Here is a 23,505-nt window from a genome sequence, read left to right as displayed (position 1 = left end):
ATTGGGATTTCAACAGGAAGGCCTACAGGGGAACACTGATGGCTATGCACCACAATATGCTTGTTGCATTGGGAAGCCTGCTAGAAAGACCACAGTCATGTCAAAGAGCATGGAGGAGTCCAGCACCAACTTGGCATAGGGCTTTGCACAGAACTTGAAAACCACCCTTTCCAGGAGGGAGTGAAGGCCAACTCCATTCGCCCACTTGTGCACCTGATCATGATGCAACAGCAACAGCTGATGTCTCAGCTTCCATTACAGCATAAGCAGCAGCCACCCAATATCTGAGTCAGAAGGTCAGTTTTCTCTCAGGCTGCTTCCAGCATGACTGTGAATTATAGTGTGCAAAGGGGCTTGCAGAGTGTCACAGCAGACCAGCAATCTGTCTACCAACAGATTACTAGGATTGTTGAGGCACCATCCTGGGGGAGTGGCAGTGAGTCCCTGGAGCACGAACCCATTGTTCCCCCTCTGGAAGACACCGCTGCCACTCTGCCTATGCCTTTGCTTTTGCCCGTCAGCCAGCCAGTCCAAACTGCTGCTGTCCATGCTGAGGTGGTGCAGTCCTCAGCTGGGCTTTCTCCGCTACATTTACTCTTTTAGTGCAAGCCTGGATGCAAAGTTTCTGAACCTGGAATGGGCACCGGAGCAGGGGGAATTGGGTGGTAGTGGGTATGGGGCAGTGGGGACGTACAGTGTTTAAAGCTGCGGCATTGATACCTTTAGATGTTCAATTCATGATCATTCCCTACCAGTTGTTTGCGATTACACTGCAACTCATCCCGTTAAATTTATACTTATAGGATATTAGTATTTGTGTTTCGTTTCTCCTTTTCAAATTTCAGTTAGATCACGAACCAAGTCTGTCCCAATTACTCAATACTGAATGCATTATAACCTACCATCTTGTTTGCCTGGAACATATTGCAGCAGAATTATATCCTGTGTGTAATCAAGAATTAACTGCTTTCTGACTGAGCAGAGTGACATCTGCGTGGGCCAGTGCACATGCACAGACAGCTATTTTGCTTCAGCAAGAGATCCAGTGAACCTAAAATCCATGAAGTCTAATGATAACAATAATACTGAACCTTTTGAAACTTGGTTAAAACTTTTCAATTTCTTGATGCACCATTTCTGCATCTTTGCTTCAGTTGAAACAGGAACCCATGCTACATCCTTACACCCTCAACTCCACTATTACAATCGCCACTACTAGCATCGACTTCTTATGGTTTGAAATGGAAAATTTTCTCTGTAAAAAGCAAACAAAAGACTAATGCACTGCTCCATACCTCTCCACTTAGACACTCTATTCCAACAAGGGAATGGTGAATTCTGTAAAGGGAACATAATACACTAAAATCATTTCATAACAATGGGTTTAAGTGCACAGAAATAAAGCTATATCCAAACAATATAGCAAAACATATGCTATATCTCTTCACTTAGTCACCATACAAAAAAAGTCAATAAAAGTACTAAAAAGGTTGCTCAATAACACAACTGTGTGGACCAAACTCCATCCATAGGCCAGAATTTTATGTTGATTGGGCGGGTGCGTGCCCGACCCGCACGCACATGAAATTGCATCGGGTATGCATCCCAGTGGCTCATCACTAAACCTGAGGGCTACGGTCTTTTTGCCTTTCATGGACATCTACCCTGCAATAGTCATGAGTTGGAGGCACTGAGATGTGTGCGCATGGCTTGACTTGAAATATGGCGCTTGGCTTGATGAAGCAGCGAGGTGATGGCGTGGCGGGTGAATGAGAGCCCGCTCGCTATTGAAATGGCATGTTTCCCAGGAGTGCATAACTAATGCGGCAGGTTTGGGATGATACAGTGTGAAAACCCGCCATTGCGGCTGGCAGGTAAAATGTCGTTTTACCCGCCGGTTACTGCACCTAGTGCAAATCTGGGACAATTCCACCCATTGTGGGACCAGGAGCCAGTGTAGGTCAGTGAGGGAATGAAACTTAGTGCGAGTTAAGATATAAGCATCAGAGTCTTGGATGACCTCAAGTTTAAGGAAGATAGAATGTGGGAGATTGGCCAGGAGTGCATTAGAATCATCAAATTTTGAGGTAACAAAGGCATGAATGAGGGTTCCAGCAACAGGTGAGCTGATTCAGGGTGAAGTTGGGCAGTTGGAAATCAGCAGACTTTGAGATGGCATGAATATGTAGTTATAAGCTCACCCTGAGCCAAATGTGACACCAAACTTATGAACAAGCTGGTTTAATCACAGACTGTTGCCAGGGAGAGAAATGGAGTCAGTAGTTAGGAAATGGAGTTCGGAGTGGGGATCAAAAACAATGACTTCAGTCTTCCCAATATTCAGTTGGAGGAAATTTCTACTCATTGGATATTGGATGTCAGATAAGCAGTCTGATAATTTAGCAGCATTGGAGGAGTCAAGGGAGATGGTGGTAAGGTAGGGATGGGTTTCATCAGTGTAAATGTGAAAACGCTGTGCTTTCAGATAATGTTGCCGAGGGGCAACATGTAGATGAGAAAGAGGGAGGGCCAAGGATCGATCCTTGGGGCACCAGTGGTAATGGTGCGGAGTAGGTAGGGGAGCCATTACAAGTGATACTTCAATAGATAAGTTGTCCCACCCAGCTGGATGACAGTGGAGAGATGTTGGAGGAGGATGGTGTGGTCAACTGTGTCAAAAGCTGCAAACAGGTCAAGAAGGACAAGCACAATTTCTATTTTGGGCAGCAGATATGCAACTCTTGTTTTCTGTGCTGACAACAAGACAAAAATCTACGCATATATTCTAATTGTACTCTAACACAATAATTTGTACCAGTAAAGCATTACCTCTATGTTTCTATGCCTCTCTTTATTAAGAATAAAATCCCGTATACTTCATTTTCAGCTTTATCAGGCCACAACTTCCCGTGGAGTGGCAATTGAGAGATGGATTTCCACTTCACTCATAATTCCTTACCTGGAAACTCACCGCTCCTTTCTTGCCCGATCATCCGACTCAGGCCAGGCGAGATCTGTGTAGTGCAGCAGGTTCCCATGGCCTTCTGTCCAGGGCTGCAGCATTGAAGGTAAGGGGGACAGGCACCCTTTTTTATGGCACTAGCTGCTGTAAAGCAGATAAGTTTAAAGGTCCTGCCACATTGAGCAGCCAGGGAGGTTATGCTTATAAAGTAAGTGGGAAGGATTGGGTGGGCGGGGTGGGATGGGTTGGGTGGGGGTGGTGGGGTGGGTTTGGATGGCCAGTGGTTGAAGGGAGGGTGGCATGGGGAGGGCAGCCAGGGGGATGTAGGTGTAGCTGGGGCATGAGGAGGGCAGTCGGGGGGTGGGGGTGTAGTTGGGGTGCAGTCGGGCGGTGGGGAGGGCAGTCAGGGTTGGGGGTGGAGTCTGGGAGGTTGTTGGGCGGGAGTGGAGTATAGCTGGATGGGGTCCCATGGGGGTCTTGAGTGGGTCCCATGGGCAGTCAGGGAGTAGTTGGGGGGTGGGGAGGGCAGTCAGCGGGTGGAAGTATAGTTGGGGATGGGGGTGTAGTTGAGCGATGGGGAGGGGGAGTGGGGGGGTGGGGTGTAGTCAGAGGGGTGGGGAGGGCAGTCGGAGTTGGAGGTGTGGCCGAGGGAGGGCAGTTGGGTGGGTGGGGTATAGCTGGGGGGAGTATAGCTGGCGGGGGGGAGTCCTGTGCTGGGCCAGGGGGTCCCATGGGCAGTCGGGTGGGTAGTTAGAGGTTGGGGAGGACAGTCAGGGGAACGGGGGGTGTAGTTGGAGGTTCCAATGAAGGGGTCAGGGGGCCTGGGGCGGGGGTGGGGTCGGAGAGTCCTGAGGGGGTTCGGGGTATGGGGATGTACTCGGAGGGTGGTGGATTAGTAGGGGGGTCCTGTGGGGGTGGCGGTGGGGGTGGGGGTCAGGGGATTACTCGGGGAGGCGGGTGGAGGGTAGTGGGGGGTGGGGATCAGAGGGTTGGGGGGAATCCTGTGGGGGGTTCAGGGTGGATCATTGCTACAGTTATCCAGAAGCTGGAAGAGGTATTAATTCTTCTCACTTTTTCTGGGTGACTATTGATGTAATACAGTTGGAACCATCTGAAGTTTGTGATTTAAATCATGTTTTTGGATGGTTCCCAATGCAGGACCATTGCTCATCAGAAGTTTGAACTCCCTAGGCAATTACTGTTCAATCTTTACCTGTAAACCTCCAGGAGGGGGTGTTCCCCAGTGTATCTTTGGGGTACCCCCCAGATACACTGCCCTGGAGCTCGGAAGTTACAGGATGTGATCTTCCCTGTCCATTGCTAAATTCTGTCTATTTGAATCCCTAAGTCCTTCAGTTGCTCCACTCCTTTTAACATTTATCACAAGCTATAAATCCATGAACTAGCGCCAACGATTACCTGTCAATCCACATCAGTTAATCGATGTCAGGTCTTCCATGAGTATCACTTTTGAAAGAAATATTATTCACTTGAGAAATTCAAAGAAGTCTACCAGGAAAATAATTCGCCAAGCAATTTCCTTCAACATTATTACAATAGATAATAATTACAATAAATAAAGTCAAGTGGGCAATGAGCAGCATCAAGAGCTGATTAGGAAATAGCAAATAAATGTTCCATTCTCTCCAAAACATCTAGGGGTTGATAATATTCTGTTCTCCAGTGATTGTTATCGGGGGGCTCAGTCTGGCATCTTACCTGGTTGTCCAACATGATAAGAGTTAAGAACCTTCTTAACAACCACACTGCTGTCCAGCAATATGTTCTCGGGTAGATCTGTGGTTTCCACTAAAGGAGCACTCAGCAACAGGAGAATGGCAGGAGCTGCTATAGGTAATGTGGGGGTCTCTTGATATAAAGCCATATCTGCTTCATCCTGGCTACCATGTTCAGATGGCTACCAACATATTGCACAGCACACAAGTCCAAGCAGCCACTACCGTGCCTGTAGTTACAGGGCATTTCATCATCCCAACAAACATAATGGACTGCCTTTGATTCCACAGGCAGACACTGAGGCTCTGGTCTTAACTAGGATGAGTTTATTGAGTGGGGGCTGGTGGGAGGGTGAGGTGACGGTGTGGTGGGCCGGGGGGAGCGGGGGGTTGCAGGGAAGAGTTATGGTCAAGAAACAGATTTCGCCATATGCTGTAAAATGTTAACTCCACAGTGTGTGTCTTCCTTGCCAGCAGGTTCCCCACCCAGAAGTCAGGTTAGCTGACACGCTTGGGTCCCTGTCAGGTGAGGAATTCTCTGGCGGATGTTGTAGACCACGTACAAGTAGGATGCCTGCTGCTCAGGTAGTGATACCATTGGGTGGATAGCATTGAAGGGGTCTTCAGATCTTGGAGGAAGTTTCCAATTCTGGGGACTGTCAGTGATCCTGGAGGAGGTGCTCAGTGATCGGGGAAGGGAAATCAATGTCCAGAAAGAGGGGAAGCAGGTTTGCTTGGGTAACCAGGAGGAAACATTCCTGCCGAAGTAGCAGTTTGTAAGCATGTTAGTACTGCACACCTTTTCTCTCTGGGCTCATTTGGAATGGAAGCAAGTAAACTCCATAGGAACATAAGATGTTAAGCCTTTGGAAAGGCTTTTCTCATAATGCTTACTGTACCTTTATGTACAATGTCTGACATTTTCATGTTTCTGAAATTTTTATTAACGTGTTTGGAAAACAACTTGCCTGTTTCTGCTCAGTGAGTTTGGTTGTAAAGCGCCTTGAAGTAGAAATGATTAAAAAGATGAAAGAAAGCATGTCAGGAAAATTAGCCACCCCCGTAGTGTTCTGAAGACCTTGGCACACCTACTCACAAGAACAAGGAATCAGACATGGTTCACTCACCACTCCAGTTACATACAGACACATTTTAAAAAATCATCTTCTATCTAGTTTGTCTCAAGCCAACATTCAGCTTCTACTCTTGTCTGCAGCTAATTTCAACACAATGTTTTTTCTCTAAATCTTGCTTAGACACAACTTCAACTTGGATACAACAATCTGTATCACATTAGCCATGAAAAACAGAACAGAAGCCAGGCTTTAAGTTGCACATGAAAGCTTCATGGGGGTTCAATTGGTTAACTCTCAAAAATGGGCAGACGGATCACGATGTACCCATGGCTGTTGATTGAAATGTAGGCAGGATGAGAACTTTGTATTGCCTGCTCATTTCCATGATTTCTGAATGCAACAAGTACTCTGCCCAGCATAGAACTTCTTAAAGCTATCCTGCACTAAAAGGGAAGGTGCATTGAAGCTGATGGAGGCGCTGAGGTGATTGGGAATACTGTGCTGTGGAACAATCAACAACAGCTGACCATGGGAGACTGTGGACACCAAGGTTTCTAGTTGCTGCGCTGAAGGTCTTTGTGGAAGAAATGGTAGGAAGGAGAGGTATCCATTGACATCTTCAGGCACATGCTCAGTAGGGAGTGGCAAAAGATAGTGGAAGAGGTTAATGCCATTTGTGTAGTTCAAAGAACATGGATGCCATGCCACAAGAAGCTTAATTACCTCACAAGAGTGTCAAAGGTCTGTGAATGCATCTTCAATTGTCATATCCTTCCATTGAATGACTAGCTTCAGCCATTGCTTAATTCACCACACTCCCATCACTCACCTACCAACAATCTCTATTAATCAAGGCTCTAACATTCATACACTTCACCTCACCCTCACACAAACTAAGCACTGCTACAAGCCTCATATCTACATCTCACAGCTTCCACACACTGCCAGCTATTCAACTATGGCAGCCATCAGCCATACAGATTGTATGACACTCAGTGAAAAACTTCCCTCTCTCTCACAGGAGAAGATCATGCACAAGCAGAGGCAACAGGAACTAATTGGAAAGGAAGAGGCACACTTGCACTTTCTAACTCCATGAAGAAGTTGGTGCTGGCTATTGTGAATCAGGCTGAAGCCATGGCCAGAATGGGGCTGAAGCCCCATGAAGAATCAGCTATCCACATATCTCATCCTCCTTCCCTCATCCCACAATCTCTATTGGGGAGTTACAGATGGTGAAATGGTGTAGGTATGCATTTCTTACTTTCTCCTCTCTCCCTCATCACAACCAATCCCTTGTCCCTTTTCCTTTCAGATACCTAAGAACTGCAACTTGCCCAGGCAGTGAAAGAACAAGGAGTAAATAAATGAAGATGAAGATATACCATCACTCAATTTCACAGTCATAGCCATCAACTCAGATACACACACTGCACCTGATTTGGAGGGTAGCATAGAGACTGATCTGCATGTAGTGAGGTAAGGAGCACAGATGTGCTGCAGCCAGGCAGGGAGAAAGGATAGCACAGGTGCCAGCTCGCCAGAGGATAAGGTTGCACAGGTCTTCAGCAGGGGAATTCAGAAGATCACTTTGATGGGCCAGACTATAGAAGAAGATTGACAGGTGTACACACCCAAATGCTTGGTGCACCAGGAAGCCTGGCAGACATCCTGCATTCAAAGTCAAGGAGCATAAAGACTTTGTGTAAAGCTTGGAGCCCAATCTTTCCAACACGAAACCAGTGGATACCTCCAACAACATACCGATGGAACCAAACACAATGCAGAATCTAAGGGCTGATGTCTGAGCTTCTGTTACTGCACAAGCAGCATCTACCCAGTATCTGATTTTTAGGTCAGGAGTGCAGACAAGGGAGAATGAAAGTACCAGTGCCAGCCAACATGTTACTTCCCCATCTCCATGCTGTCCCAGGTCATTTTTGTTGAGGCAGGATGGGGGACAGGGGTGGGGTTGTGAGGGGGTGGGCAGCAGATTTACCTACAAACGTGTGGTGGGTAGCTGCCTATTAAGGCCAATTAAAGGACGGCAACTAGAAAATTCCAGTCAGCCTCCAGTTTCGTGCAGGTGGCACCAGTTTGGCTGCCTGGAGGTGGCCTCCTTGTAGCAGGCCAGGAGTCCAGTGTTCCAGGCAGGTCTGGATACAGGAACAGCTGCAGGCTGCCCTGTGGAGGAGCTTCGGGCTCCCTACCCACCACAAACCCCCAAACCATCATCCCTCCTATAGGAGTGGCCTGGCTGCAAAAGCCATTTTTTAGTTTAGATATAAAAAAGTTGGAAAAATAACACCTCCATTTTGAAGCATCCTCTCTCTTACTTACCTTCCATTAAAGCCTGCTGCTCCTCTACAGCGAGAAGGCCTCTTATTGGCCCTCCAATTTGAATTAGTTAGGGACGAAATTAGGCTCAGTAGCCATCCAGCTTTGAGAGTCCACTAAGGAAGGTGAACCTTCCCTCTTTCTTTTAATTGGCTGCTCTGGGGAAAATCACAAATTGTGACTACTCAGTGCGGGCTTCTGACCCACATTTCAGCCTGACAGCAAGGTTGGGAGGCCCTCAGAGAAAATCCTGCCCAAGCAGTGCATGAGGTCACCCTTTTACAAATTTGGCTTCCCATCGGAGACGATTGTGCATACTGTAGATGGCACTTCTGGATGTTTAAGAAGCCTAATGGCACCCAAAATATGAGTGACATTGAGCCCAATTTCACCCACAATATATTCAAATGTTAATATTTATCCAATGTACTAATGTATAAATGTTAACAGACAAAGAAATTGTGTAACAGCCACAATGTGTATTTATTTAGGACAGGATTTCCAGTCCTGCCAGCAGCAGGCATCGTCACAGGCAGGATGGGAAAATTTGGAGAGCAGCCAAAGATCAATTAACATTTGGCCATTCTCCAAGTTCTCCCATCCCACCCGCAATGATGTTTACCACTGGCGGAACCAGAAAATCCTGGCATAGTGCTATTAATGTAACAAAACACCCCAAGGTGCTATACAGGAGCATTATGAATGAAAATTTGACAATGAGCCACCTTTTAGGGTAGATGACCAAAAGTATAGCCAAAGAGGTAGGTTTTAAGGAGTGCATTGAAGAAGAAAAGAGTACCAAAGAGATGGGAGTTGTAGTGGGTGAATTCTAGAGCTTTGGTCCAAGGCAGCTGAAAGCATGGCCAGCAATGGTGGAGTTAGGGTTAGGGTTAGGGTTAGGGTTAGGGTTTAGGGTTAGGGTTAGGGTTAGGAGTTAGGGTTAGGGTTAGGGTTAGGGTTAGGGGTTAGGGTTAGGGTTAGGGTTAGGGTTAGGGGTTAGGGGTTAGGGTTAGGGTTAGGGGTTAGGGTTAGGGTTAGGGTTAGGGTTAGGGTTAGGGTTAGGGGTTAGGGTTAGGGTTAGGGTTAGGGTTAGGGTTAGGGTTAGGGTTAGGGTGAAAGTAGAAAGTGTTCGTCCCTAACAGACAGAGTGAAATAGCAAGCAATCATTTTTTAACACTCCAGACCTTTTTTTCAAAGAATTAACGGGCAGGAGTTTTAAATGCCTTGACAGCTTGACAGGTCCCTTTGACAGTTCACCTTGACACTTATGACAGTTGTTTTTGACAGTTCGAATGGGCTTCACGGTTCCAATGAGTTTATGTACTTTTTATCCACATTCACGCATACTTTTAGCCATCCAAAGGGCACCTCATCTTTCCCAAAAGGTACCTGACCTCTCCCAAAGGTGTCCTGGGACCATATCGAAAGGGGTACCTTACCTCTCCAAAAGAGTACCCTGGCTATCCAAACGAATCCACAAAGTTCAGACCTGCTCCTACCAGGTTTAATTTCTGTTCAGGTTTCAGACTCTCACACAAAACTTACAAGAGTGGAGGCAGCTGCTGATTTCTATGGGCTGCTGCTTCTGTGAAACATGCATTTTGTGAAACGCAATCCAATCCCATTTCCACCCCTGCAAAATTGGTAGGTGCCATGTTTGGGTGCAGGATTTCCGACTTTCGGGTTCGTCTGCCATTTCCACAACAACGGAGAGGCTCTCCATCATTGCAAAAATCTAGGCCAATGGCTTTGGTCTTCCCAATATTTAACTGGGGGAAATTTCTGCCCATCCAGTTCTGGATTTCAGATAAGAAGTCTGATAATTTAGCAACAGTGGAGGAATCGAAAGAGTGCTTAATTCCCAGGCTATGAAAGCGGCAGCACTGATCCATTTAAGATAAAATGAAGCAAAATTTAAAAGTTAATGCCTTCATTAAAATAACAAATTGCATTTCTCCCAAATATTTCCACACAATTTCAAAGACCTAATGTTTTTGAAACAAAGTTATAAAATGTGAGCTTGTTTGTAAGGAGTTCAGTCAGTGCTAATAATCAAAGTTGTCACTTTAGTATTTATACTTTCAAACTGCTACAGTATGAGTACTGGGTAGGTTAGCCTCGAACAACCTTAATGACTGGAAGGTTATTCCCTCCGCAGTATAAATAGATATAAAATAGCTTGCCTTCGAATACAATGCTTGTTATGTCAATTAGGTCCCTTTAAATGGAGCTCAACAAACATTCAGTTATAAAAGGGGCTCCAGTTTCATCAGGATTATTATCGGAATATGTGATCCTGGAAATTGACATTGTGATGTGCAACCAGCTAGTGGTGAATAGCCAATTGCAATGTTCGATTGTTCTCCTGGAATTTTTACTTTATGAGCTGTGGGGGGGATGAGCATTCATCTTGGAGAGAATTCAGACTTTGTGAGGTAACTGGAGTATGGTTTTGTTGTTACATTGAATTGATGTTAATCAGAGCCAAAATTGAAATCCAGAGACTTCAGGCTCTGATGCTGAAATCATAAAATACACATCTGTCCCCTTTGTAGACTTATTTGCATTTTAAATTACCTTGAACAACCAGCTTTATCCAAAGCTATTTCCCAGTTTGCGCAGGCAAGTTTTATATCTGCCAGAGTTTTCTTTTTCTCTCAGCCTGAACTCCTGACATAAAAAGTTATTATTGGTTCCATCTTTTCAATTAATCACATGTATGCAATATACACACTGAAATCATTTAAGCCTACTGCCTATAATGACTTCTACTGATGTGGCAAGGATTATTTAGAATCCTGCCAGTGAGTAGGCTGTGAAAATAAGAACATAAGAAATAGGAGCAGGAGTAGGCTATTCAGCCCTTCGAGCCTGCTCTGCCATTCAATGAGACCATGGCTGATCTTCTACTTCAATACCATTTTCCTGCACTACCCCTGTATCCCTTTATGTTTTTAATATGTAGAAATCTGTCAATCTCTGTCTTGGACATACTCAATGACTGAACCTCCACAGCTGTCTGGGGCAGAGAATTCTAAAGATTCACCACTCTCTGAGTGAAAAAATTCCTCCTCATCTCAGACCTAATCGGCCTGCCCCTTATTCTGAGACTGTGCCCACAGATTCTAGACCATCCCCCCTCCCCAGCCAAAGTTTACCTTGTCGAGCATTGTAAGAATTTTGTATGCTTGAATGAGATCACGTCTCATTCTTCTAAACTCCAGAGGATAAAAGTCCTGTCTATTTAATCTTTCCTCTTAAGACAATCCCTCCATATCAGGAATTAGATTGATGAACCTTTATTGCACTCCCCTTATGGCAAGAATATATTTCCTTAGGTAAGGAGACCAAAACGACACACAATACTCCAGGTGTGGGCTCGCCAAAGCTCTATATAATTGCAACAGGACATCCTCACTCCTATACTCAAATCATCTTGTAATAAAGGCCAACGTATCATTTCCCTTCTTAATTGCTTGCTGTACCTGCATGTTAGCTTTCAGTGACTCATGAACAAAGACGCCCAAGTCCCTCTGAAGTTCAACACTTCCCAGCTTCTCACCATTTAAGAAATACTCTATTTCTGCTTTTCCTACCAAAGTGGATAACCTCACATTTCTTCAAACTGTATTCCATCTGCCAATTTTTTGCCCACTCACTTAGCCTGTCCAAATCCCCTTGAAGCATCTTTGCATCCTCCTCACTACGCACACTTCCAACTAGTTTTGTGTCACCTGCAATCTTGGAAATATTACATTTAATCCCCACATCCAAATTATTGAAATAAATTGTGAATATCTGGGGTTCAAGCATTGATCCTTTCAGTACCCCACTAGTGACAGCCTGCCTACCTGAAAATGACCCATTTATTTCTACTCTGTTTTCTGTCCATTAACCAACCCTCAATACATGCCAGTACATTCCCCCCAATCCCACGTACTCTAATTCTGTTTACTAACCTCTTGTGTGGGACCTTATCAAAATCTTTCTGAAAATCTAAATATACCTCATCCACCAGTTCCCCTTTATCTATTCTGCTAGTTACATCCTCAAACAATTCCAACCAGTTTGTTAAACATGATTTCTTTTTCATAAATCTATGCTGACTCTGCCCAATCCTACCATTATTTTCTAAGTGTCCTGTTATCAAATCCTTTATTATAGATTTTAGCATCTTTAGAACTAAGGTCACCACTCACAACAGTATTAATGCCCTCTTTAATTAACAGAGTTGCCCCAAAACCTTTTCCTAGCTTCCTGACCTTCCTGACTGTCATGTACCCTTGGATATTCAGGTCCCAGCTTTGGCTTCCTTTTAGCCATGACTCTGTAATGGTTTTCATATCATACATATGAATTTCTATTTGAGCTGACAATTCATCTGTTTTATTACGAATGCTGTGGGCATTCAGATACAGAGCCCTTAATTCAGTTTTTTTACTGTTTTTATAAACTCTGGCCCTATCAGCTGGCACACTCTTAAGTTTGCAATCACTATCCCATCTTGCCATACTCTGATTATCATTGCCCTTATTGCTACCTTGATCTATTGCCTTATAATTTCTCTTTAATTTACTCAATCTTCCACTACATGATCCCTTCCCCCACTCTTTAATTTAAAGCCCTCTGTACTTCCCTAGTTATACAACTAACTAGAATATTGATCCCAGTACAGTTCAGGTAAAGTCTGTCCCTGTGGTACAGACCCCACATTCCCCAGTATTGATGCCAGTGCCCCACAAACCGAAACCCACTTCTCTCACAACAGTCTTTGAGCCACACACCCATCTCTCCAATCGTATTTACCCTATGCCAATTTGCACGTTGCCCAGGTAATAATCCAGCTCCTCATACTCCTTTTTCAGAACTTCTTCCCTAGTCTTCTTGATGTCATTGGTACCTATATGGACCATGACAACTGGATAGTCCCACTCCCTCTCCAAGTTCATCTCCAGCCCTCAGCAGATACCCTAAAACCCTGGAACTGGGAAGGTTCTGGATTCTTGCTCGCAACTGCAGAGAACAGTGCCTAGCGCCCTGGTTATACTGTTGCCTACTACCACTACATTCCATTTAACACCCCCTACTTAAACGGCTTCCTGTACCATGGTGCCATGGTCAATCTGCTCATCTACACTACAGCCCTCGCTCTTGTCCACACAAGCTGAAAGAACCTCAAACTTGTTGCTCAATTGCAAGGGATGAGGCTCCTTCACTTCCAACTTCTCAATCCCTTTATCTGCCTGGCTCACAGTCACACCTCCTGTTTCTAACCACTAATCAAATCAGATGGTGTTAACTTAAGCAGTGGGACTGCCTTCTGGAGCAAAGCGTCCAGGTAACTTTTCCCCTCCCTGATGTGTTGCAATGTCTACAGCTCAGCCTCCAGTTCATTAGCTGTGATCACTCTGTATCATCACTCTGAGCCAAAGGTCATCAAGCTGCAGCCTTACTACAGATGTGGCTGCCATAGATTGCAGTGGCATCCGGGAGCTCCCACATGATGCAGCTGTTAAAAGACATGAAATTATAGTCTGTTGTGATTAATAATGATTGTATGAAGGGGCCCACAGCTTGAACCTCTGAAAAATAGCAGGCATAAAATGGGCACCACAGATTCAAACATGGCAGGCAGCGTACATGTATTTCGCGTTGGAAATGTGCCACCTGTTGTATTGGTAAAATCAGATGAAGAGGCGATTTTGGCCCACACCTAAAACAGGATGTTCAAGTAAGGACTCTAACACCAGTTCAATGCCCCTTTTACAAAACTAGCCTACCTTGAATACAGCTGGCATCAAACTGGCTGCGTTCAGGAAAATAATCTACATGCAGCCTAACCAATGGTCCTTAAAGGGATCATTGAAGATCACTACCAGAAAGGTACATTTTAAAAATATACTCATCAGAATGTGGAGCCAGTAGTGTTCGCCCAGCTCCTATCCCCTCTCGTTCGCTGTCCCCCTCCCATAGGTAACCCCCCATCTTTCCAATCTTGCAATGCAGCAGCTAAAATCCAACGCCAATTCCCCAGCTGCCTGGGGACACCCAAATTGCCTCCCCAGCTCATCAGTCTCATGTAAGTGGGGCCTGATGCCCAATATCAGGTGTGCCAGGATCTACCCATTCTGCCATGGGCATCGTTTCCTGAACTCTGTTCACAGTGGCAGGCCAGCAAAAAACAATTTTTAGGCCATGAAATCTAGCACATCCTAATTGTAAAATAGAGTGCTCCTGTAAAAATAGCAACAGTAGTTCAGGGAGCTTGTCCCTTGAGTAAAGCCCTCCAAGCCTGGCTTATATCCATATTTCTGACTCATTAAATTATGTTACTACTTTGTGGTCTGAATAATTGCAGCTACACATTTATAATTGGATAGGGATACTTTGATATTCAGATACATGCTCATGTAAAACAATTACCAAATTCACAATTTAATACAAATGTATAGCTTCTCTTTACTATCAAGCTTAAAAATGTTTTTTAAAAAAGATTCTCTCTCTTCTGAAAATATAATCTTGTGACTTCCAATCTTACACCAGAATGATAAGCAACTAGGGTGTTTTTTGTTTTAATCCCCCGGGTGGAAGGATTCAGCGGCGTGCAATACCCCATTTAACATTAGCTGACAATAGTCACCCAACTATAGCAGGTAGATTTAAGTGGCAGACAGCTGTAGGGTGTGCTCATAACAAAAACTACTAGTGTGCATACTTAAAATAGAACAGAATTTATTGCTGCTTCATTTCAAGCATGTCATTACTATTTTCCTTATATAATACTACAGAAATAATTTTCCGATGTAGAGCTCCCAGTGAGCAGACTCACCCTCCAACACTGCATATTAGTAATTTGAAAGTAGACTTCCCATGATTTTGAACAATTGTGAGTTTGGTGCACCCAACTTTCTGATGTGAGCCCTCTATGGGCAAGAATTGTTGGAAGTGCAAAGACAGAAAATTACTAACCATTCACATTACTCAAGATGAAGAGACTTGGAAACATTGGAGAAGAGAGTTTGCTTTTATAGAGCACCTTTTGATACCTCAGGACATCCCAAAGCGCCTTATGGACATTGTACTATTTTTGAAGCGTAGGCCTGAATTTTACCAACCCTTGGGTGGCAGGAACGGAGCTTCAGGGGAAGGGTGCTTATAAAATAGTGGGAGCCTTGGCAGGATGGCTTCCCGATGCAGTTTCATTGCCTGGGGAATTTCCCAGCAGCAAGTAGGAAGAAGGCCGGAATGTGGATGGCTGACCATTCCACCGAGCGGGCAGACCATTTGCATAATTAAGGTCCCAACATTTTGCTGGCAGTGGCCACGCCCCTGCCATATGGTAATGTCACCAGCTTCAAGAAGGTTTCCACCTTGCAGGGGCATACTTGAAAAATATAACATGATTTTGATTGAACATGCTTTTTTACTCTTCTAGACTTTTACTTTAAAGGAGTTAAACTAGTGAGATGGGCTTCTCCCACTTCCCTGCCCCCTATATTTATTTTAACTTTATGAATTTCATGCTCAACCTTTAACTCTAGTCCCCTAGTATTCTTCCCTCATGTGAGGACAGATAGTTGAAGTTGTCATTGTGCCATTATTGTGTAAACATTTATTGCCTGTCTGAAGTTGGGGGGATAGGGAAAGCAATATTTTCAATTTTCATATTCACCTATTTAATAACTTGATTAGTTACAATGTATAATTTTGGTGTGTGAGTTACTTTGAACTAATATGAATGGCAATCAAACCAATGTAGTTCCTGTTTCTAAAACTAATGCATGGTCATGTGACTGAAGATCGTCAACAAAAGTCAAACTAGAGTGACACAACCATATTTACATCTGTACCTGTCACACACAAAGGGCGGAATTTTCCGTACCTGTTGGCGTCAGATGTCATGGCAGGCAAGGGTGGACAATATGGCGGGAAGGCCAAAAATTACTTTCATGACGTCGTGAAACCAGTTTGTAGTCGTCCGCTGCACTGGTCAATGGCAGCCTGCATTTCCTGCCATCGCATGTCGGGAACTTCATTTTAATACATCTGCATATCATTATAAGCCCTGTTCGACAGAATCATACCCTCACGCTGGATCATCCGGGCATGTCAGTGTGATTGCACAAGGACATGTTTCACAACTGAACATAAGTGACATGCACTTGGTGAGCTGCACTTCACTTGAGACACTGAGGCTTGTTTGCCAACCTTGCTTCGGGCAGCATTCACAGTCATCAATGCCAGGCTTCACAGGCAGTAGCACAACATTTTTGGGGGGGGCTCACGGGCAGATCTCTCCTTACAAGACCAGCCCTTGAGTGGCTTTTCAATGACTTGCTTGGGGAAGGGGGAGAAGTGCCCAGAGGCAAGGGAAGAGGCTGCAGGGCTAGGACATTATTGGGGAAGGGGGGTATCCCAGGGTATGCGTGGGGACACATGTTCATCTATGCAAGTGGCCTCAAGGGGGTGAAGGCTGTGGAGGTGGTCTCCAGAGGAAATGGGGTCTGATGAAGATGTGAGGTGCGTGTGACAGAGTGAGTGGTGATGTTCCTTGAACTGGCAGTGAGAGAGATGCCAGTGAATGTGTGATGGCCTTGTGAGTGTGTATGAGTTGAAAGTGATTAGATAGTTGCCTTAAGATAAAAGCAAAAAACTGCGGAATGCCACCGGGGAGGGGTGAAGGGAAGATGTGTTTGGTGATGGCACCATGCTGGAGTTGGCGGAAATGGCGGAGGATGATCCGTTGAATGCGGAGGCTGGTGGGATGATAAGTGAGGACAAGGGGGACCCTATCTTGGTTCTGGGAGGGAGATGAAGGTGTGAGGGTTGATGCGCGGATTGTCTCTGGCAGCATTCCGCAGGGATCGTTCCCTCCGGGACACCCTGGTCCACTCCTCCATCACCCCCTACCCTCAACCCCCTCCCAGAGCACCTTCCCATGCAACTGCAGAAGGTGCAACACCTGCCCCTTTACTTCCCCCCTCCTCACCGTCCAAGGGCCCAAACACTCCTTTCAAGTGAAGCAGCATTTCACTTGCACTTCCCTCAATTTAGTCTACTGCATTCGCTGCTCCCAATCTGGTCTCCTCTACATTGGAGAGACCAAACGCAGACTGGGTGACCGCTTTGCGGAACACCTTCAGTCCGTCCGCAAGCATGACCCAGACCTCCCTGTCGCTTGCCATTTCAACACACCATCCTGCTCTCATGCCCACATGTCCGTCCTTTGCCTGCTGCAATGTTCCAGTGAAGCTCAACGCAAACTGGAGGAACAGCACCTCATCTTCCCACTAGGCACTTTACAGCCTTCTGGACTGAATATTGAGTTCAACAACTTTAGATCATGAACTCTCTCCTCCATCCCCACCCCCTTTCTGATCCCCCTTTTCCCAATAATTTATATAGGTTTTTCTTTTCCCACCTATTTCCATTATTTTTAAATGTATTTCCATCCATTGTTTTATCTCTACCTTTTAGCCTATTTTGATCCCTTCCCCCCACCCCACCCCCACTAGGGCTATCTGTACCTTGCTCGTCCTGCTTTCTACCCTTAATGTCACCATTAGCACATATCTTAGCTAATATCACCACCGTCAACACCTCTTTGTCCTTTTGTCTATGACATCTTTTGGCAATCTCCACCTATCACTGGCCCTCTATCCAGTTCTACCTGTCCCCCCTCTTAAACCAGCTTATATTTTACTTATTTTCTAATTTTCCTTAGTTCTGATGAAGAGTCATTCGGTCTCGAAACGTTAACTGTATTCCTCTCCACAGATGCTGTCAGACCTGCTGAGTTTTTCCAAGTATTTTTGTAGATAGTTGCCTTACCCTGGCAGCACGGATGAGATCATTCATCCTCTTTCTGCACTGGATGGCGCACCTCTTCTGTGCAGCGTTGGCACTGACCACCACTGCCACCGTCTCTCAAGCTGGAATGTCGACACTGATGGACCTCCTCCAGCCATAACGGGGGTAGAGGACATTTTGGCAGGATCCAACATTGTCCAGAAGGAATGCGTCACTGAATCGGGGGGCTGCAGTCTTCTTGCCTTTTGGGCCCATGTCTTCGGTGCAGCAGTCCTGGGCTGGAAGCACTGACAGGTGTACGCACGGCTGCACTTTAAATCTGGCGCCCGGCATGAGGAAGCAGCAAATCGGAGGCCACCCACCAGCGAAATGACGTGTTTCCCAGGAAAGCATGATTAATGAGGCAGGATTGGGGTGATGTGGTGTGAAAAGCTGCCATTGTGGCTGCCGGGTAAAACGTTCTTTTTCCCACCCACTACTGTGTTTAGTGCAAATCTGGGACGATTCTGCCCAAAGTGGTTTTAATAGCATTAACAATTCCCATTAATTTAAGTGTCAGCCAGAGGTATATATAAGCCAAGGACCTACGAGAATATTATAAGAGATATCAAGAGTTATCTTCAAACATAAAGTAAAAATGCTTATTATGTGAATTCTGCAATGGAATTCTTTCTTGCGTCTTCAGTTTCAATAGAAGTTGAGGAAAGAATTTGAGATCTGTATTACTTGATAAAGGCCCCACGGTTTCATAAATGGTGTGCGCTTTTTTTGCCTGAATGTAAAATATTACAAATAAATAGGTGGGCTTGTAAAGAAATCATTTGCATTTATATAGCATCTTATCACATCCTCAAGATATTCCAAAGGCTCTTCAGCCAGTGATTACTATTAAATTGCACTTACTGTTCCGTAAATGGGGCAAATATACAGCAAGATCCCACTACCGACAAATGGGTAACTAAATAATCTGACTCAAAGAACCACTGAGCTGTGCTGACAATTAAGGGGAAGATTTTCCTGATCTTATACCTTGGGCTATTGGATCAACTGGACACAAGTCAAAATTGGATGGGCGGGGAGTGCACAAACCTATGAATTCCACCCAATTTAAACAGAGAATTGAGTGGTCCCCTTTAGCATAAACTCCCCCCACCCTAACTTTCCTGGACCGTATTCACTTGTTCCAGCATTCCCAGACGCTGTAACGGAAAAATCTGTCCCTGAATCTCGTCTCTGTTGTGGTGTGCTTGCAACGTAGATGTTTGCCTGTCTTTCAGCTTCAGGTTTTCTTTGTCAGGGCTGAAAAGTAAATTTGTCCTGTTTTCTCTAATGTTACGCGATGTTTGCTTACATTTTGTTTCATTGTGAAGAAGCATGTTAGCACCTGAATTCACTTGGCTCGGTTGCATTTATACATCAAATATTGACATATAATCAATGTTATAAGTGAATTGAGCTGATGTAATCAGGCGTTAATGGATCTGGCTGCTGGCTGTTGCCTCAATGAAACATTACTAGCTGCAATAATGCAATAATGTGACAAGATGAGGAGGTACACTCAAGGCAGGAATGGAAATATTCCCAGAGCACGGTTTGGCCTTGAACAAAACACAAGTGAAAAACTGCTATTTATCTCAAATTCACAACATTGACGAGATTATAGAAATAAAGATGAAAATTGTCACAGAAATAGCTGAGGATTGTTCCAAATTATTTTATCCTCATTGATTTGAACTGAGCTATATTGTACAAGAGCATTTTAAAAATGCCTAATTAATGTAATACATCTTAAATATTTTTCCAATTTTTCATCTGAGTTTTGTCAAAGTTATTGGATCTGTTCCCATCCTCAGTTTTTTTTTGTTGTGTCATGGATGTGGGTGTCACTGGCAAGGCCAGCATTTGTTATTCATCCCTAATTTCCCTGAGTTGAAGGGTCAGTCACAAGCGGACATAAGTACAAGGCGAGGGGCAGGAGGTTTAGGGGGGATGTGAGGAAAAACCTTTTTACCCAGAGGGTGGTGACGGTCTGGAATGCGCTGCCTGGGAGGGTGGTGGAGGCAGGTTGCCTCACATCCTTTAAAAAATACCTGGATGAGCACTTGGCACATCATAACATTCAAGGCTATGGGCCAAGTGCTGGTAAATGGGATTAGGTAGGTAGGTCAGGTGTTTCTCACGTGTCGGTGCAGACTCTTCTGCACTCTGTGATTCTGTGAACTGAGCAGCTTGTAAGGTAGCTAAGAGTCAACTACATTAGCTGTGGGTCTGAAGTCCCATACAGGCTAGACCAGCAGATTTCTTTCCCTAAAGGACATTAGTTAACCAGATGGCTTTTTAATGATAATTGATGGAAACATCATGGTCACTGACTAGCTTTTCAAACTCCAGAATTATTAACTGGGATGTGAACCCACATCATCAGAGCACAGCCTGGGCCTAGGCCTCAGGATTACTAGTTAAGTGACATCACCACTATGCCACCATCTCCCTCTTTGATAGGAGGAGGGTTGAACAGATTTTAAGTTTCTCTCTGGTTACCTAAGCCGCTCAGTACATTGACAAGGGGCAGAATACTTCCTCCAACCAACACAATGCACTTTTTCCTCCTTGTCCCCCAGCAAAGAGCCAAAGCAAATCATTATACACGTGTGTCTAATACATTCAAATTTCAACTGCAGATAGAATTTTAACTCAAAAGTTAGGGTCAGGTCCTACTCAGAGGGTCAATGGATAAATGCACCTTGTAGGAGGGACTGAGCCATACTGATGAAATAGACAGGTAATACAACTTCATTCCAGGCCTGTGCTAAGAATTTGCTAGGCCAGAAGAGGCAACCCTGTAATCGGTGCCAACAACCTTTACCTTGAAAAGTGAGGAAAAATTTGCCTGGGTTGTTTTTGCCTTGTGATCACCATGGAATGACGTCTGCTGGAAGTGTACTTCTAAGGGATATTGGATGACGATGGGGTCTGAGCCTGAATGACCCAAAAGGCACTCCCTACTCTCCTTGTATATAGAGAGTGATGTTGCCCATTAAATCATACACCTCCAGGAATTTCCACTTTCAAAGGACAAGGATCAGTATAGAATAAAGTAAAGACTGGAAGGTAAAAAGTACAAAGAATACAGTCTGCAACAGATGCTGCTCACAGCAGTACAAATCTAATAATTTTAAATCATACATACCAACCATAAGTCTTTATGCTAACAGCCAGTATTTCCAACACCTGACCAATGTGGCAACATTTGCCAACAACAATCAGTGTGATTAAGCCTCCCACCATACCATACTCTCCCAAATCCAGAGGCTAGTGCATCACATAAACCTTGACCACTCATGTGAGGCCACTGAACTTTTTGCAGCACTGCAGCCATAGGCCTAGGCTCTTGAAATTCATCTCCTGGGCCAAATGCTTGCATTCCCTTCACAAAGTGTGCTTTGAGGGTCTCCTGGTCTTCTGTAGAAGCATGTGGTCAAGGTCAGTGAATGCATTTTCAAATGATATCTCCTATCCACCACACCATCAACCTCTTTATGGTACACAATGCACCTGAACCCCAACACTCATGCATCAACAATCAGGACTCATGCCTAACATTCAAATGCTCCACCTCACCCTCACACACTTACCAATGCTGCCACCCATATATCCACCTCTTCCAGCTTCCATATACTTCTTTATTTTCAGATGTGGCAGGAAAATCACACAAGCACAGTCATTGACATTCTTTCCTCTCTCTCTCTCTCTCTCTCACAGCCTTCAAGCTCCTCTGACCTCCTTGGCACAGTCAAGCAACAATCTCTTCTGAATCCAACAACTTTTCCACACTCCTCCAACAACTGAGCAGAGTACTTCCGTTAATTCTGTAGCAACAAAAGAAAGTCAATAGCATGTTCAGCTGAAAGAGTTTAACAGAGGGCATTAACAGTATTTGTGAGGTCCAAAATGGCAGGACGAACACTAAATCAGTGTTAGATGCTGAATGATATCATGATCTGCCTGGCCTACCCAGGCAGAGCTGGAATTGGCCAGCACCAGAGGCACTACGAAGCTTAATTTTGAGACCTCTTGGTTTTTGAAAAAAATCTCTTCAGGTTGTTGCTAACCCTTATAAATTGTGGAGGGCTATTCAGAAGACCAGTGTGAGGATAAAAATTAGGAAGAATATACAGAGCTTAACGACTGGAGTTGAAGCAAATAATAAGAGTTGATGGTCAATGAAGATGGTTAATGAAGAAATAAATAATGAATCAGAGATACACTGAGACAATGGCAGAGAAATGCTTGTCAAAGCACTGAGAAAAGATAAAAGCTGAATAGCTCACAGCACTACAAATCTAATAACCTTAAATCATACACACCAACCATAAGTCTTTACGCTAACAGCCAGCATTTCCAACACCAGGCCAATGTGGCAACACTTGCCAACAACAATCAGTGTGATTAGATCTCCCACCATACCATATTCTCCCAAATCCAGTGGCTAGTGCATCATACAGACCTTGACCACTCATGTGAGGTCACTGAACTTTTTGCGGCACTGCAGCCATAGACCCAGACAGAAAATCACAAAGTAGTACAATAAACAGATGAGGTGAAATACTATACAAAAGAGATAGCTGACAAGGATCAAACAATTAAATCAAAAGACTAGATCAGCAGATCATTATTGATCAAACAGTCAATTTATAAATAGTGTCTTTTACCATGTTTTCTCACGCGAAACCTGTGAATAAACATTTGTTTGGTTCTTGTGCCTGTTTTATGCTTTCTCCACCAATTAGTTACTATCTTCAAATAAATTATTAGCAGTGTCCAATCTGGGTTTATTCTTTATTTCCTTTATGTGTCCAACATGTAGGCGGAGGTCCCTTTCCATTAAAAGTTGGCATCCTTTCTCTATTATCTTCCTGTTGAGTTTGCTTATGTTTGTTTGCTTTGTCTTTTCAAACTGGCTTCCTGACTTGAGTGCTTCTTTGGCTTTGTGTCAATCTTACTTGGCAGTATTTTCTGTAATCATTATGCATGTTGGCGGCCGGGGTGGGGGTTTGTAATTTTCTGCCTCATTTTATGATGTTGATCCCATACAGTTTTCAGCTCAGTAGCAGAGTCCATACTGTGGATTTGCTTTTATCGACAACATGTTCCAGTAAAATATCCTCTGTATGTTTCTCGTCTAATTTACTTAAAGTGTCATTATGGTACAAGTTGAAAGCAATGTCCATTTTGACAGATTTGTGGATTTGTTCAGTTGATTTTCTGTGGCAATATTTACTTTTATAATACTTATGTAAGACTTAGACCTGGATTTTTGTAAAATCATGGAGACTCCATGGACCGTCCAAAATGGTGGATGAGACCCGGATCCAGAAGTACCGTCCCCATTTCTGACAAATCCAATTTTCACCAGTAGGGGAAAGGGGACAGGGCGTAACTCACACATGAGGGAAACCGGCACTCAGCTGGGCCATTTGAACTCAGAGCTGAGTTGAAAGAGGCCGCACTTTCACTACGGCAAGGGCCTTATTCCAGTGTGGGAGTTACAAACTTTTAGAGTAGATGTAAATGCTCTTGAAGT

At 44.4% G+C, this 23,505-nt stretch overlaps 1 protein-coding gene across 1 annotated transcript in view; it reads right to left on the bottom strand.

Moving 5' to 3' along the window:
* Positions 1-23,152, bottom strand: part of LOC144684080 (metabotropic glutamate receptor 4-like) — a 1,228,983-nt gene extending 1,205,831 nt beyond the window's left edge. The window contains exons 1-3 of the mRNA XM_078547795.1: positions 23,045-23,152; positions 13,217-13,387; positions 4,682-4,880 (exon numbers count right to left, since the gene is read on the bottom strand). Coding sequence (XP_078403921.1) covers positions 4,682-4,880; positions 13,217-13,387; positions 23,045-23,152 — 478 coding nt within the window. The remainder of the gene's footprint in view (positions 1-4,681; positions 4,881-13,216; positions 13,388-23,044) is intronic.
* Between the last annotated feature and the right edge of the window lie 353 nt (positions 23,153-23,505).

This window comes from Cetorhinus maximus, chromosome 8, assembly GCF_964194155.1.
Source record: "Cetorhinus maximus chromosome 8, sCetMax3.hap1.1, whole genome shotgun sequence".
NCBI lineage: Eukaryota > Metazoa > Chordata > Chondrichthyes > Lamniformes > Cetorhinidae > Cetorhinus > Cetorhinus maximus.
Note: the sequence above shows the minus strand (reverse complement) of the source record. Positions and strands in the feature narration are given on the sequence as shown.